The 17,850-nt window shown below is 47.0% G+C and overlaps 1 protein-coding gene across 1 annotated transcript in view; it reads left to right on the top strand.

Annotated features, from left to right (window-relative positions):
* Positions 1–17,850, top strand: part of Evc2 (EvC ciliary complex subunit 2) — a 50,553-nt gene that overhangs the window by 25,993 nt on the left and 6,710 nt on the right. Inside the window, exons 3-5 of the mRNA XM_008833122.2 lie at positions 4,745–4,972; positions 15,153–15,367; positions 17,480–17,567. Coding sequence (XP_008831344.1) covers positions 4,745–4,972; positions 15,153–15,367; positions 17,480–17,567 — 531 coding nt within the window. The remainder of the gene's footprint in view (positions 1–4,744; positions 4,973–15,152; positions 15,368–17,479; positions 17,568–17,850) is intronic.

The raw sequence follows: 17,850 nt of genomic DNA, 5'->3' as shown, positions 1-17,850 counted from the left end.
TGGTATTTGTTGGGGATATGTTATTTTGGTTTTTCATGTTATTATTTTTCCTCTGTGATTTTGACATGTGGATTTCTGTTGTAGTTTCTGATTCTTGTGTGAGACTCAAGCCTTCAACTTTAGGTCTGCTTCTTTTTGTGAACTTTTTGTGTCTTTGTGGTTTACTTTTTGGTCATGAAAGGCTCGTTCCTCTAAGCTTCCGTTTCCCTCTTTTGGTTTTATATTGGAGTGGCCAGATTGGTTTTGTCTTCAGGAGTTCCCACAGAGGCCCAAGTCAGATGAGGATCAGATGCTCTCCGGCTTTCTCCTAAGGTCTGGATCCCTCCATGATAGACCTTGGCCTCAGTATTTTGGGGGTTGAACTGGCCTGGGAGCCGGGCCCAGGAAAGGTGCTGGTCTAGGGCAGCTGGTGGCCGTGCCACCCAGAGATGCAAACCAATATGGGGGCAGGAGGTGGCTCCAAGGGCCCCTGGGGACTGCACTGAGGAGCTGGGTTGGTCTGGATGCAAAGGACCAGGAGGAGGAAAGGTCAGCCCTGGCATCCAGAAAAGAGGCTGGAGGGTTGTGCCGATCCTCAGAGGCAGAGGGAGGTGAGGGTGGGGCCAGGCCCAGAGCACCCCTGGGGACCCAAGAAAGAACTGAGTTGGTCTGGATGCACAGGATCAGGAAGAAGCAGTGGTGGTTCCCCAGGTGTCTGGGGTGCCAAGACAAGGAATGGGACAGGGCCCAGGCTAGGAGGAGAGACCTGACCCAGCGGGGAGATGGGAGGGTGAGTGACGTTGGGGGAGTCAAGGCACCAAGTGCCCAATCGACTTACCCCAGAGAGAAAAGCCTCAAAATGTTTTTGAAAAGATACTAACTAATGAAGCAAGGTGCTTGATATTACCAGTACACAAAACACTATACCAGCCGATTAATAACAGTGACCTCTTTGACTTCAACAACTGTTGGAGGATAAATAACCAAGGAAGATCTGGAGTATACTTGATTTTAATTAGTAAGATTAGGACTAGGAAAGAAGCAGGGTGGTTGGGGATAAGGACTAAGGATTGGATGGACTTTGTAAAGAAAAAGATGTTGAGGTGGCTAAAGTCGTTGAAAGGGGAAAGTAGGATCCTGATAAGGTCCACCGAGTTTAGATATGGAAGGTTATAAATAAGAAGTCAAAGAGGAGGATGAGAGAAAGAGGAAATGGTTCAGGAATAAGAGGGGACATAAGATATGTAGCTGAAGAACATGGTAAACAGTGACTTATAGTAAATGTAGTGGGGGCATAAACAGCAGCCCTAAAACCTTATACAAGCAAAACCAAAATCATTGTGAGGCATACATGCAAATGTAGAGATTATTAGGATCTGGAGAGATGGCTCAGCGGTTAAGAACACTGGTTGTTCTTGCAGAAGACGTGGGTTTGAATCCCAGCACCCACATGGCAGCTAACAACTGTCCGTAATTCCAGTTCCAGGGGATCCAATGGCCTCTTCTGTCCTCCATGGGCATTGCTCGACATGGGTGCACTTACCTACATACAGGAAATCCACTTATATACATAAAATAAAAATAATAAATAAAATATTTTTAAAGTAGACATTAAATAGTAGAAAGTAAGAAATTTAAAAAGACTACTCGTTTACATAGTGCATTTTTGGCTCATCTGCACTGGTTTAAAGGTGAAATTCTCAGATCCCTCTGACTTTAGCAGGCTTCCCGTGGGGCTGGGAGGTAGGTTGTGACATTGATCTCCACAACCTGTGTTGTTGGGGTTCTGCCCTGTTGGGGATGGGAAATCGTGCGATCCTGGTCATTCCCTGGGGCCCCTGCACCCCACAGTGGCCTCTTCTGGTCCCGAGGGTCAGGTGTATGTGAGCAGCAGCAATCTCCTGCCCCACCCTTGTATCTTGATACACTTGATATATTTGTTTCTGAACCTGGGTAGGAAGGACTGGTGTGATTTACTGCCCTTGGACTCTCACAAACCTTCCTTGGCAGTAGATGGTTTCACTGTACCTTGAAGGGCATCTTAGGACATAGAAGGAACTTCTTTGAGGTCCACATACTGTCAAGAAAAACTATCAAGGAAGCTGTTTGAACTTCAGATTTAAAAAGAACATTTAGCAGGATATTGTTCTCTAAATAAACTGTTATTATTTGAGATGCTTGAATATGTATGGGATCCAACTCTTACTATCTCATAGAAGTGAAAATCTGCCCTCTCCCAGGGTTCTTCCTCAAGGATTTAAACCTTGAGAAACATAATCTCACCAGATGCTGGAATTAACACAGTAAGCTAGCAAAAGAAGGAAAAGATTTTTAGAAAATCTTTTTAAACATTTACTCTCCACGCGCTGTTCTCATGGGCTGTACAAAAGATGTTGTTTCCTTCACGTTTAGGTATGCGCTTGTGGAAGTGAGCCTGGCGCACTCCTTCAGGGCCACCTCACTCCATCTTTTGGCAGGGGACAAGGTCCTACAGCATCCATCTAGGAGGGGAGGCTGAGGCTCGTGTAAAGTCAGCAAGAGAGAGAGGGATGTGCAACAAAGGCTTTATTCAGGAAAAGACCTGTGGGGGAGGAGGGAAGAGCTTTCGAGAACAACTGAGATACTGAGGAGGCAGGGCCGGGCTCTGGTGGAACAGTCCCAGTCCCTGAGCTGGCTCCTCTGTCAGTCCCAGTCCCTGAGCTGGCTCCTATGTCAGTCCAAATCCCTGAGCTGGCTCCTCTGTCAGTCCAAATCCCTGAGCTGGCTCCTCTGTCAGTCCCTATTTATTTTGTTACCTTGGAAACCCATCAAGGGTGGTACCTGGTTCTCTAGACTGGAGAGAGGTTGGGCTAGCGCATCCTTGTGAGCACCTGCTCTTCTGTGTGGCTGTATTTCATTTATCCATTCCTTCATTCTGGAGGGTGGGCATGCTTCTGCCTTTTGGTTATTATGAATGAAATTCCACAAACTTTGAAGAGATGTGATATTTGTGCAGCCTTCTTTTTGGTTGGCACTTTAGCCCCCTGCTTTAGGGACAGGGGCATGCATGGTAACCTGCTTTTCTAGGCAGGGAGTGAGGTCACTGTGTTTGTATAGAAAGCATAAGAACTATACCAGCAATATTTAAGAAACTGAGGAAGGAGGATTACAGGTTTGAAACCAGCCTGGGCTACTTAAGTGAGTTCCAAGCCAGCCTGACTACAAGATAAACCTTGCCTTAAAAAAAAATTGGGAGGGGGCTGGAGAGATGGCTCAGTGGTTAAGAGCACTGGCTGTTCTTCCGGAGGACCTGGGTTTGAATCCTAGCACCTACATGGCGGCTAACAACCACCCATAACTCCAGTTCCATGGGATCCCCACAGGCACTGCATGACACAAGTGCACTTACACACATGTAGGCACAATGCTCACACCCATAAAATAAAGTTAATTTTTTTAAAAAAGGAAGGAAGGGAGGGAGAAGAAAGGAAAGGTATGACCTTGTGAGGTGCCTCAGCTGACAAGCCAGACAGCCTGATCTTGATCCCTGGAACCCACATGGTAGAGGGAGAGAACAGACTTCCACAGGTTGTCCTCGGACTTCCACATACACTCTGTGGTACACATGTGTGTTTGTGCACACATACTCAACAGATTAGTGTAAGACATTTAAATTTTTTTATTTTTAAATTATAAAGGAGAGATGAGAGGTAAGGCTATTCAAATGCTGAAGCAGCATTTAGGGTGTCCACTGACAGAGAACTTGTGGGCCAGCCCCTTCAGTGTGGGTGGCCGGGCTGGAGGGAACTGTGTCCTGATGGCTGGCTTGGGAGGTGGGGAGAGGAGTGTGGGATGAAGGATGCACAGGGAAGAGTGGGGCAGCTTCACAGGAGCTGGATGGGAGTAAGAGCCCCAAGGGGCAAAGGGCAGGCAGGAGCTGGGAGGACCCGTCAGAGCTGGGCCACCAGCCTCAGAACCCTTGAGGAGCTTGAACCAGTGTGTACAGTAGGCCAGAGTCAGGTGGAAAGGCCTGGGAGCCAAGTAAGAGGTGTGGACTCTCAGGACTGGACAGATGGCTCAGGCTTAAGAGCACTGGCTGCTCTTGCAGAGGACCTAGGTTCAATTCCCAGCACCCACACAGTGGCTAACAACCATCTGTAACTCCAGTTCCAGGGGATTTGATGCCCTCTTCTGATCTCTGTGGACATTGCACGACATAGGTGCACTTACATACATGTAGGCAATACATTTATACACGTAAAATAAAAATATAAATAAAACACAAAAAAGAGGTGTGGGAGCTGGAGAGATGGCTAAGCGGTTAAGAACACTGACTGTTCTTGCAGAAGACCGGGTTTCGAATCCCAGCATCTACATTGCAGCTAACAACTGTCTGTAACTCCAGTTCCAGGGGAATCCGACAGACTCTTCTGTCTTCCACGAGTATTGCACGACATGGATGCGCTTATCAACATGTAGGCAATACACACATACACATAAAATAAAAATAATAAAAAATATTTTTAAAAAAGGAGGTGTGAGCTTTCATCCTCCAGCCACAGGAGCCTCTGAAGGACTGGGAATGGACAGTACCCAGGTCTGGTCACCTCTGAGGATGTACACAGGCGGTGAAGGGCAGCTGAGGCCTCGCCTTACCCCCAGCAGAGTCCCGGGTCTCTGCCTTCCTTGGCGTGGCCTGGGAGTTCCTGAGCTGATGTTCTCTGGGAGGTGGTGGACCCACCTTCCCCGCAGCCCCTCAGGCCTTCTGGTCCTATCCTCTCCCCAGGTGCGAGGGGAGTTGCTGCAGGAGCGGGAGCAGCGTCTAGAGGCCCAGGAGGCACACTTTGCAGAATCTCTCGTAGCTCTGCAGTTCCAGAAGGTGGCCCGGGAAGCTGAGACCCTGTCAGCCTATTCAGCCCTGCTCATCATTCAAGACCTGCTGCTGAGCGAGTTGAACGAGTCTGAGACAGTGGCCAATTTAGCCTGCACACCGATCCTGGAGTCTCACAACCTGGTGAGTGTGGGTGGGGATGGGGGGGGCACCTACATGCTCTACTCCTTGTGGGGAGTCCTCTGCTTCTTCACCTGTCCTGTCTGTTGGGTGGGGACCCACTATGGTGACATCCTTACAGGAGAGCACTATGTGCTACCGAGCCCCCAGTAGCTCTGAGCAAACACCCTCTGAATCTCCATATCCCTGAACCAGATGCCTCCTCCAGTCCAGGCATGGGTTATGGTCAGAAGTGTTATTTCTTTGATATTGCTTTAAAGACTGACAGTGCATCTTTCAATCAGGGGTATGCGAAATGTAGTTGTGTGTCAGGCCATGTTAGAATCTGAATGTCACTGGTATTCCTTCATGCTTCGTTATATCAAGAAGTGGGCCCATGAAACAAATTTATATTAAAAATTGCTTTGAGGGCCAATTATAAATCTCTTATGTGTGATATTTTTTAAAGGTTTTACTCTTAATTGTGTATGTGTGCAATGCCTGCAGAGGCCAGAAGAGGGCACTGGATCCCCTGAAGTTGGAGTTACAGGTAGTTATTAGCCACCTGACATGTGTGCTGGGAGCTGAACTCTGGTCTTCTGCAAGAGCAGTATGTATTCTTAACTGTTGAGCCAGCTCTCCAGTCCCTATATGTGAGGGGAGGAAAAAGGAGCTCGGATTTACTGAGGTCCTGGTGTATGCAGCAAGTGCTGTTAAGATGCAAATGGCCATAGTCTTGTTTAAGCACTGATAATTCCTTACTTAGTCAGGCTTCTTAACATTATCAATTGGACGAGATTATTCATGAGTTCTAGTCTTCTGCTGTCTTACCGTGAAGCTCTGTCACACATTGTTTTAGGTGACTGCTGAGTCATGCTGTTGCGAGGCTCAAAGCAGAAACCCATTTGGGTGGGTTGGCAGGTCAAGTGCCTCATGGGTCTGTTTGGTTACTAATGAAAGAATCTGTTTCTGACTTTGACACACTGTCAAGTTTATAGACTATCACAGTTGAGTTTGCCAAGGGTGTGGCACCTGTGCCGTCTTTAAAATGCAGTCATCGACGGTGGGGTATAAAGAATTCTGAACTTTTTTGGTATCACTATGTATCCTGCACTGACAGCTACTCAAGGATTGTATTGTATTAGGGTCATTGTAGAAATTCCATCCCCAAATACTCAAATATGGACACATTGAGATAGGCATGGTTTATGAACTCCCTAGAGAAAGGGGAAGTTCTGCAAGGGCCCAGCTTTTCTAGACTAAGCAGAGCTCACAGAGAGATGAGAGCCAGGCACAAGCCTGCTCTGCCATGGGTAGAGGGTGAGCCTTGATCTGGGGATGTGGGGAGCAACTTCAAGGGACTTGGAGATGAGGCTATGGGAGTCCTGGTGAGATCGAGCACCAGGAGAGGGCGGTCTCCAGCCTGCTCCAGAGGCAGGGCAGACCCTGGCTGTGACATTTGAATCCATGCACCCAGATGGAGTATGGCCTGCCCAGCCCAGGTTGTCGCCAGGTGATAAAGTTAAAATAGTTCTAAGTTAGTTGACTGCCCCCATCCAAAGGCAAATCCTCTCCATAGAAAAGTATGCTTTGGGGGGAAGCTTAGAAATTCCACAGTCTAAGTTCAGATGCCCATGAGCTCTTGTGGTGAAAAGCAGTGACATTAAAAAGGCACATGTAAGGAAACCAGTTGAGGGACTGGAGTGGTGGCTCAGTGGTTAGCAGCACTGTGTACTCCTGCAGAGGACCTCATTTGGTTCCCAACACCCACATGGCAGCTTACAACCATCTGTAACTCCAGTTGCAGGAGATCCAAAGTCCTCTTCTGGCCTCTGGGCACATGGTGCACCTACATACATGCAGGCAAAGCATTCATACACAAAAAATTAAATATATATATATATATATCAAAAAACAAGAAGCCACTCCAGATAGATTAGGCACAGGAGAAAGAAAAAATAACATTAAGATCTCTGAAGACTTTAGTATCCAGATTAGCAGCATGGGATTTAATGTAATTCTCCACATAACTTAATAATTTGCTAAATTATTAAAGAAAGCAAAGATAATATATAAATGATTCAAAAAATTGTGCCTATCTGGAGCAATAAGTGATTCTAAGTGTCCATGTACTTAATTAAAAGACTCGAAATAATGAAAAGAAGACTTGTTAGACCAGGTGGAAGTTGGTAAATTCAGGGTGGGAAATTTCAGCTGGTGTGAGTGGTATGACAGGTCAAAGCACAGTTGTGTGCAGATGGTGGAACTCGAGGGACTGTGCTGCAGGAGCAGAGCTCACAGCCGGCAGACAGCCAGATGCACCGTTCAGCACTCATCAGAACCCCACAGTGATTGTTTGTGTGGTGTCCTTTGACCCCATAGGAGAAAGAGCAGTCATAATCAAATAGAAGAAAAGCTCGGGGCTGGAGAGATGGCTCAGCAATTTAGAGCACTGGCTGCTCTTACAGAGGACCTGAGTGGTTCCCAGCACCCACATGAGAGCTCAGAAGTGCCCTATAACTCCAGTTCTAGGCAATTCAGTGCCCCCTTCTGGCTTCTGAGGGCATCAGGAGGCACATGGTGCATATACATACATTCAGGCACACATACATATACTTTAAATTGTTTTAAAAAAAATCAAAAAAGATATTATTACAAAAGTCCATAGTTTGAAATTTTTAAAATATATCTTTGAATAGTTTGTAAGTCAAAGAAGTAAAAGGGAATTAAAAATACTTAGAGGGTAGGCTGGAGAGATAATTCAGTGCTCTTGAAGAGGTCCCAGGTTTGGGTCACAGGACCCACATGGCAGCTCACAGCCATGTGCAACTCCAGTTCTGGGGGATCCAAGGCATCTTTCTGGCCTTCGCATGCACCAGGCTCTCACATGTTGCATTTATACTGCATGCAGGCAAAACACCAATACACATAAAAATAGAAATAAATATTTTAAAAATACAGAGGGAGCTGGAGAGATGGCTCAGTGGTTAAGAGCATTTGCTGCTTTTTCAGAGGACCAGAGTTGAGTCCTCAGCACCCATATCAGCAGCTCACAAGTGCTTGTAACTCTAAGGAATCCAACAGACTCTTCTGGCTCCCACAGGCACCCACATAAGTGTTTACATACACACAAACACACAGAATCACACACACACACACACACACACACATCTTTATAGAGAGGGGGCTGGAGAGATGGCTCAGTGGTTAAGAGCACTGGCTGCTGTTGTAGAGGGCCCAGGTTCGATTCCCAGCACCCACATGGCAGCTAACAACTGTTTGAAACTCTAGTCCCAGGGGAATCCAATGCCCTATTCTGACCATCATGACATTGCACAACACAGGTGCACTTACATACATGCAGGCAATACACTCTTATACAAAAATAATAAATACACTATTTAAAATATATAGAGAATACAATTGACAAGTGTGTGGTGGCTCATAACCCCAGCACTTGGGAAGCAGAGACAGGAGGATCTCTGTGAGTTTGAGGCCAGTCTGGGCTACATAGTGAAATTTTTGTCTCAAAATAAAATAAACCTATGATGCATCAAAATGTATGGAATTTAGAGAAAACCGTTTTTAGAGGGAAATTTGTGCTCTGAACTTAGATGAGGGAAGACAGACTCACAATTGAGACAAATGACCCTGTAAGAAACGACAGGAAGCAGCACATAATAAATAAAATCCAAACCAATAAAGGGAAGGGGGGATATTTTGAAAAACATTAAAAGTCTAACAAAACGTACGAATCTCTGGTAAGACCAGCCATTAAAAATAGATTGGGGGACAAGTAATCACATCTTATAAACCAGTGTCACTATGGGTGCAGCAGAGGTTTTCACATCAGGAGGATGCTGTGAACGATTTCATGGAGATGAATTTGAAAACAGGTGCAGTAGAGCTTTTTCTAGATACATATAAATCATCCAAATTAGCTCTCCTAGGAAACATGTGTGTGCAGTCTAATGCCATAGATGAAATCGAGTCAGAAGTTAGACATTTTCTGCCAATGGGAAAAAATACCTGATGGAAGTAACTTAAAGGCAGAAGATTCGTTTTGACCCTCACCCACCTCTCCCACTTTACCTCAGAGCTCTTTTATGTAACATCAGAACATCCTGTCTCAGTGGCCTACAGCAGGAGAGCCCGTGTGCCCTGCCTTGGAAGCAACTGGGCACACAGCCTCTCTAGTTGTTGGCAAGACAATGGACAGGCTACACCTCCCTGGTTTGCATGAGGAGGGAAGACAGCCCACTTTGCTCCAGATATTAGACTTCCATTCTGCAGTGTGATCATTCTGTATAAAGCACTCTCCTTTTGGGAATGAGCTTCTAAGCTGTTAAACGTTCAGAGAATTTAAAAAGCACGAAATGAAAATGCTCTGGGAGAAACAATTCCTAAGGAAACTATGGAGTACCCCTCATTCAATGAACAATTTAGACTCATTTCGTAAAATTGGTGCAATTGTATTGGAGGGCCGTGTCACAAAGATGGGCAAATTTAAAATAGCACAGGTTTCTTGAGAATGGGTGCCGTGACCCCAGACTAATGGCCCTCGCTGTATTTGCAACTCAGTGTCACTTGCTGAGCCTCCCCTTCCCTGTGACCAGCAAGGACTTCTTCCTCCGCAGTTCCCTGCACTCCACTGCCCGTGTGGCTCCAGTCACTCTGTTGGTTGATTCTGCTTGACTTTTCTGACTTCCAGCTTCTGCCACCCAGCTTCACTGTTCTGAGGCATCTAATCTTGAGGGGCCCTCGCTGTATTTGCAACTCAGTGTCACTTGCTGAGCCTCCCCTTCCCTGTGACCAGCAAGGACTTCTTCCTCCGCAGTTCCCTGCACTCCACTGCCCGTGTGGCTCCAGTCACTCTGTTGGTTGATTCTGCTTGACTTTTCTCACTTCCAGCTTCTGCCACCCAGCTTCACTGTTCTGAAGCATCTAATCTTGAGATTAAAGAGCACAAATGCTGTTCCTGGCAACCAACATTCACAGAGCTGTCACTCAGTCCAGGACACTGTGTTCAGCGTCTAAACCCAAGACATAGACCCATGTTATAGGTGCAGGAACTCACCCTGGGAGGGGGATCATTTCACCAAAGCCCCATGACAACAGAATAGATTCTAGACCACGTGCCTGCCATTGAGGCCCAGGCTTCTGTCCTAACCACATGCTTACCTGCCTCCGTATTTCTTTAGTCTCTACACCTCCCCCCAACGACTGTGGGCTGAAGGGACAGTTTTGGAAAATGACGATAATTGAGGAATAATCCCATTCCTCAACTATGCCTTAAAAAAAGTCTCACCTCCCACCTCTATCTCTCTGGGGCCCTGAACTTGAACCTCCTCCCTGTTCCAAGAACTTGAGACATATTCAACATCTGTCCCTTTCCAGTGCCTCTGCCCCACATGCTTTTGTCAGGTCCTGCACACACCTGTGTTCTGAAGCAGGCTTGAATGACATCTTCATTCTGAAGCCCCCGGTTCTGTGGGGAGGACTGCACCCCATAGCCCCCATCTGAATCTCTGTGATCAGAGGGCTCATTTTACCTATGTGGACAGCTGTCTCCCTTGAAACAGAGGGAGTTTTCAGAATCCAGGGGCCATGCCTCATTCAGCCTGAGTTCTTCATACCTATCCAAAGACCTGAAATTCTCCATCTATATATTTCTGTCATCCATCCTTCCTTCCCTCCCCCCTCCATCTATCCATCCATCATCTGTGCATCAGTTCATCAAAGTTTGGTACTCACGGACTGCTTTCTAGAGACCTAAGAGATGGAACCTAGCCAGAGCAACTAAGATTCTACTGACTGTGTCCTGCCCAACCCTGTGATTTCAGATTTGCTCATACTTTCTGTACCTCAGTTACCTTATCTATAAAATGAGGTAATAATAAATTTCTACCTTATGTTAGTTTGTGAAGATTAAATAAATTAATTCACATTAAAATACTCTGCATCATCTCTTGGCATAGTGTAGGCATTTGTTAAATGTTGGATGCCTGCCCCCTCCATCATTACCACCACTGTCACCTCTTCACTGAGCCAAGTTCTGTGCTCTCTGCTGGGGAGAAAGCATAAACAAGGTGCTGTTGTCCTGGGAAGTGTGCTCAGCATATCAACTCTAGCAAGGAGCACAGGCAGAGAAGATAATGCCCCTCCAAAATGGAATCTTGGGTTCCATTGTGCAGAGAGGTAGGAACATGTGGGGGAACATTGCTGTCAGCAGGTGGTCAGCTGAGGACACATTTTCACTTTCGTTTCCAACCAAGGCTTATCAAGCTGATTCTAGAAAAGTCAGCCCTCTGCTCTATTGCCTGCAGTGGCAACAGGCTATAGTTGTAACCTTCTGCCCCCACATAGTGAGCTGAGGCTGGCATTTCCCCTGACCCAGGCTGCCTACTATGCTAGGAGGTAGACAGAGTGTGCTGTTGGAGATGGTGCTGGTGGTTTCCAATTCTAGTTGCAACAGTGAGAACTATGGTCTTAATCACCATCTTGGCATGTTAGGAGTCGGCTCAGTGGCTCTCAAGGCTTCCCACAGCCCTGGGGACAAACCCTGAGTGTGGGGCTCAGAAAGCTTTCTGTGCTACATCTGAGGCTTTGGGTCCTTCAGCAGAAAGACAAAACATTTTGTACATGTTTAGGTGAAAGCAGCCATCCTGATGAGGCCCATCCAGGGACTCTCAGGATTAACTCCCACCTGCCCTCCACTTTACTGCACTGGCCAATCTGGAGAAAAATGGGTTAAATGTGTGCACATTCTCTAAGGCCCAGGGCCTCCCATCTACCCCCCTCCCCATTGCCTAAGCATGTGCCAGTGCCAAGATCTTCTCATTCTGGTGGCTTAAAAATGCAATTTGAGGTGGGGGAGACTGGAGAGAGCTCAGCAGTTAAGGGCTTGGCTGCTCTTACAGAGGGCCTAAGCTCAGAGCCCAGTACCCATGTTGGACAGTTCACAACCACCTGTAACTCCAACTCCAGGGGATCCAACACACACATAATTAAAAATAAAATAAATCTTAGTAAAAAGAATGCAGTATTTTGTGTTTAGCTAATGAGATGCAGTGCAGCCCAGTGCTTAGCCTGCAGAGACTGCAGACCTGATGTGTCTGTCACTCCTCATTACTTAAGAGAAACAGGATTTCCCTTGGGTCACTGTTAGAGGGTATAATCTATCATGCCCAGGAAGGTGCGGCAGTGTGAGCAGCTTGCAGCTGTGGCAGGGGGAATGGGAGGCCTGCCTGCTAACATCTCCATAGACCAGGAAGCTGAGCTGGGACAGGAAGTGGGGAGAGTTACAAGCCACCCAGTTCCTAGCAACCTTCTTCCTCTTACTGTGCCCAATTTTCCAAAACAGTACCACCAGCTTGGGATCAAGTATTCAAATACACTGGCCTGGGGACCAGTTTTTCATTTATGCTGTAATACCTGACCCCAAGCTTTGCAACTCCCACTTACTAACTACATCACCTAACAAATTTTCTGAAATTTCTCTGCTTAGATTTCCTCATCTGTGAAATGAGGGGAATGGGTGTATATTATAAACCATTGTTAGGAGGAGTTTAAACTTGACTTACAGTTGTACATCTTCATAAAGCCATTATAAACTGAAAATTTCATATGTAACAAGTGCATTTAATGCATCAGCGTTCTGGACATCAGCCTAGCAGCACAGCACACTGTTATGTCCATTGTTTCTCTTGTGGTCACATGACTAAGACTGTTCTGTTCCCCCAAGATCAGCATGCCAAGAAAATACTTCACTTGGAACAAATGTCTGTTCACTCCAGATAGGGCACAGATGATAAAGAATCAGTCCCCTTGAAGTTTAGCTTGGTGAACCAGTGAGTTTGTTGGGGTTACCTGAATGCTGCATCTGGAACTCCTTGCACATCTGGTAGGCAGCTCCACAGAAGGGTCCCCTTTCCTGGCCATTGTGTACTGCTTATATACCTTGGGGAGGGGCTTCTTGTGACCTGTAATTTCCTGAATATTCTGATTTTTGTGAGCTTTCCTTATCCCTGCAAGAAGGAATGCTTCAATTTGGAGGGAATAACTACCCAGTGGTGTACCCCACATGGCTAGCCTCAGAATGAAACAGGATTCAGAATTTAAATTTGATGCCTATTGAGTACATTGCTGTCACCCCACAGTAAAGTTGAAAGTTGTAAGTAGAGCCATTGTCAGCTGGGCACCGTTTATGTAGATCTGTACAGAGAGCCTGAATGCTGACTTGCTGCAAAAGCATTTGTTGTTCTTAGCTGTGGTTTCCGCATCCCACCTCAGCTCTCCTCCATGGCAAATGGAAGGAGGTGCTCCACAGGAAGCCAGTGGTAAGTGGCAGCTGCCCATCATGGCACAGGTGAGAGCAGGAGGCTCAGCCCTGCCCTTGCCCCAGGGCGTTCGCATTGCAGCAGTGTGGGATTGTGAATTGGGACGTATGGCAGGGGGTGAGAAGGAGGGGGTGTCCTCAGGTCCCAGGGGACTTGAGCTGTCTACCACTGAGGACTTCAGAACTGGTTAAGTGAACAGGTTGAAGATACTGCAGGTGGAGGGGATGAGGAAAAACATATTCCCATGAATTTAATGTTACCTTTGTGTGCATCTAACATTGTTTTGTAACAAATTTTATACTTTGGGACGTGGTAGTTACCTTATAGTGATTTTTATAATACATACTTGCTAAGAATTGTACTGAAGGAGGAATTGAAATTCAGACAACACAAAGGCCACTAGGTCTATCTTGAGAAATGATGACTGCAGTTAATTAGTGAAACATCTATTTGCAGTTACCCTGATTGCTAGAGGCTTGCAAACTCCTGCTCGTCAATGGATATTCTAACCTCGCCCTCGGCATCTATTGCTATAAACATGTTTGACAGCTTAACCACAGAAGGAATGTCCCCTCCATGGTCTTTGTTAGATTTAGAAGAATAAAGAAGAAAGTTCAGAGCCAAACCTTTATGCAGACTGAAGAGTGTTTATTCATGGAGGTGCTAACGGCTGTGAGCTGTGAGAAGGGGAGGGAATTGCTGCAGCTTTTATATGCAGTGGAGCAGGGACAGCAGAGAGCCATGCTGGCAGGAGGAGTGGGTTGTCTGGTGTTAGCTGTGGCACTCCATCAGGCCCAAGATAGGGATGTGGCTAACTGTTAACAGTGGGGCTGGGGTGAGACATCTACCTCAGGGAACTTCTGATTTCTATCAGTCTTGAGACACGTAAGCATCTGTGCTGGTAATCAATAGACTCTGTCAGTACTCTGTCAGCAGCCGAGAAATGATAGGAATAAATCTATAAAGGCTCTAAGACACCGTGCTCAGGGCCCAGAACTTCAGAGTACCCCCTCTTCTGGTTCCATCAGCGTACGTAAACCTGGGTTCGTCAACTCTCCAAACAGTGCTTGGTTCCTCACTGAGTGTGGCTTTCCACAAAAGAGGAAGAGCAGGGAGGTGTGAGAGTTCATGGCACAGTCACGTGGCATAGCTGGACACAGTGGGACACAGCGGGAGCGGGGACAGGCAAGAGCAGGACACAGCAGGCTTCCATTGCATGCATTGCTGGGGAGGACAGATGCCATCCTCGCTCAGCTCGTCTTTCGCAAACTTTGTTACCGGAGTCTCTGGTTCTTGTCTCCATGAAGGAAAGAATCCGGCCAAGAGGCACAGAAGTTTAAGTAGAAATTTATTTACCAAAGCAAAGCCAAGCACTGCAAATAGAGATTGGAGTGGGCAGTCTCAATGTGATGGACCGCCTGGTAGGTTCTCAGTATTGATTTTAAAGTTTTTATGAAGATTTATGAGGTAGGTGGCATATTCATAGCATGAAGTGACCCTTTCCCTCCTAAACTATGGTAGAAGACAGCTCCCTTTTTAGGACATTTCTTTCCACGCTCTTCTAGAAAAGTCCATGGGGAGAGGGGAGTCAAAACCACAATATAAATTATTTCACACTAGTCAGGATCCTTTAGGGATGGGGACCCTTCAACAGTGCACATGCCTGACAATTGGGAAAGGGTCCCAGCACCTTGTTTTGATCTGTCAGGAACCTAATTGCAGCTTCAGGGATGTTTGACCACAAAGGGGCATGCTGACCATCAGGACACAGCTACCAAGAGAGTGTGGTTCTCCTTGGTTACTTCATCTGTAACTCCGGCCTACCTGGCATCAGTGGGACTCACCCCAAGTCCGTCCATGTGCAGGAGCTCCAGGAGCTGGAGAGGAAGTTGGAGGAGCAGCTGGCACAGCAGGAGGAGGAGGAACAACAACAGATCCTGGAGAGCCTGCAGCAGTGGGTAGACGATGGGCCTGGGCCTCTGGATGAGGCTGAGGAGGGGGATGCGGAAAGGCAGGTCTCCACCACCCTGCTGCAGGCCCTGAGCAAGGGCCAGAAGCTACTGGAACACCGGCAGCTGAGGTAGGTGTGAGATATGGGGTGTCTGAGAGCTTGAGGATCCAGCCCCTCCCCTTCCTTCCTCAGGCACCACCCCCATGCTCAGTGGAAGCGGCTAGCTTCGGCTTTCATCCCTGAAGTTGTTCTACACTTTATTGTTTTTCTTTAATTTTTATTTATTTTATTTTATGTGTATGCATGTATTGCCTGCATGTAGGTAAGCGCACCCATGTCCTAAGGACAATGCCCATGGAAGTCAAAAGAGGCGGTCAGATCCCCTGGGACTGGAGTTACAGACAGTTGTTAGCTGCCCTGTGGGTGCTGGGATTCGAACCCGGGTCTTCTGCAAGAAGTTCTTCTCAGTGTTCTTAACCGCTGAGCCATCTTATTGGGTTTTTTAAAAATACCATTCAAGTTCAATAACAATATTTTTTTCACTTATATTTTTTTAAGATGGGGTTTCCTTGTATCCCCAGCTGGCCCAGAACTCACTATGTAGACCAGGCTGGTCTCAAACTCACAGAGATCCTCCTACCTCTGCCTCCTGAGTGCTGGGATTAAAGGTGTGTGCCACCATGTCTGGCTATTTTTTTTTTTTACTTAAAAAGAAAATATTAAATTTAAAAAAAAATTGTGTGTATGTACATATACATGAATGCTTGTACAGCAGTGCATGTGTGGAGGTCAGGGGCAACTTGTGGGAGTCAACGCTCTCCTACCACGTGGGTCCTGGAGATTGAACTCAGGTCCTCAGGCTTTGTGATAGTCACCTTACCTTGATGAACCATCTTCCCGGCCCTTTTAAAATTTTCATTTTAAAGTAATTCTAGACTTACAAGAAGTTTCAAAAAAGTAGCGCGAGGTCCCACATAACCTAACCCAGCTTCCCTGGCAACATCTTTTTCCATCCTGGTACAGTATCACAGCACAAGTGGGGCCTTGTTCAGAATTCACCATAGCTGCAGTATTTTAAATCCTGCTTTTGTAGAGTTCTGAAATTGACAGACCCTAATCTTGCTTCTTACTTTTATAATTAACACTGGACAGTTAGCAAACAATTAACTAGCTAGTTAGCCTTGCCCACACCATTAAGAACTCTCTAGAAAGCATCATTCTTTCAGCTCCCTAGTTTCCCACTGTATATGCTGTCAGTGTGGAAGGAACAGATCCAAACTGTGCACAGCACACATTGTGATTAGTTTTTACAAACACACGGAAATGAACTGGAAGGAGATACTCCTGATTTTAAAGGCGATTTCTGGGCAGTGAGATTACAGGTGATTTGATTTCATTTGGCTCTCCTGGATACACACAGCATCAGAATGTTCGATGGAAGTAACTGATGACTGTGTGGAATGTGGGACGCAGGACACGCTCAGAGGTGCTGATTTAATTCAGGCCGGGGCTTTAGTGGGTGTCACGTTCACGTGCTCCCTAGAGAAGTCTGCAGGTTTGAGTTGTTTGCACACACATTGAATCGTGATTGCCAGAGGGACTGTGGGGCAAGTCTGTGGCCCCAGCTTTGATACAGAGCCCCCAAGTAGGATGCAGTAAGCCTCCTGTGGGAGGACGCCAGCCCGCCTTGCCACCAGAGCACGGTTTTCTGCCACTATCAGTGGCTAGTGGCTTGAGCTGCTGAAGGGTCCCCTTTCATCCCCAAGAGCTCCAGTTGAGCCGCAGTCCTTCCCCTGAGCCCTCCTCACATGCCCTGTAGGAAGTGGTCCGGGCAGGCTCCCGTGCTCCCTAGAGAAGTCTGCAGGTTTGAGTTGTTTGCACACACATTGAATTGTGATTGCCAGAGGGACTGTGGGGCAGGTCTGTGGCCCCAGCTTTGACACAGAGCCCCAAGTAGGATGCAGTAAGACTCCTGTGGGAGGACGCCAGCCTGCCTTGCCACCAGAGCACGGTTTTCTGTCACTATCAGTGGCTAGTGGCTTGAGCCTCTGAAGGGTCCCCTTTCATCTCCAAGAGCTCCAGTTGAGCCGCAGTCCTTCCCCTGAGCCCTCCTCATATGCCCTGTAGGAAGTGGTCCGGGCAGGCTCTCTGGCCACCTCTTTCTTCTTTCCCTCCTGAATCTGTTATTTAGCCCAGGAGATGCTCTGCTCTCAATACACTGTGAACTTTCTCTTCACTCAGGGTGAGAGAGCACTGGCAGAACAGTGTCATGCTAGAAGATTCCCTGGAAAGCAAGGAGCTCAACACCTTGGCCAGGCTATGCAGCCAGGTGAGAGGGTCTGCCCCTGCTTGTGGGCATTTTCCCTTTCCAGATCCCACATTGCCTTGCTGTGAGACGGGTATGGTCCAGCCAGCCATGGGTTCACGACCTGCCCAGAACCAGTAGGCAGGATAGTTATGGCAGCAACCACAGCTCTTTGTCAGGCCTGTCTGTCCCCAGGAGCTGTGCTCAACCATCTGTGGGTCAAAAATATAAAGAACAAAACAAAGTTCCTTGCAGTCAAAATGCCTTTTTTAAAGTGAGGCCTGAGGTGGCTGCATCTGTGCTGAGT

Source organism: Nannospalax galili, unplaced genomic scaffold (genome assembly GCF_000622305.1).
Source record: "Nannospalax galili isolate Female #2095 unplaced genomic scaffold, S.galili_v1.0 scaffold1076, whole genome shotgun sequence".
Lineage (NCBI taxonomy): Eukaryota > Metazoa > Chordata > Mammalia > Rodentia > Spalacidae > Nannospalax > Nannospalax galili.
The sequence above is the reverse complement of the archived record's forward strand: the minus strand, read 5'-3'. Positions and strand labels throughout refer to the sequence as shown.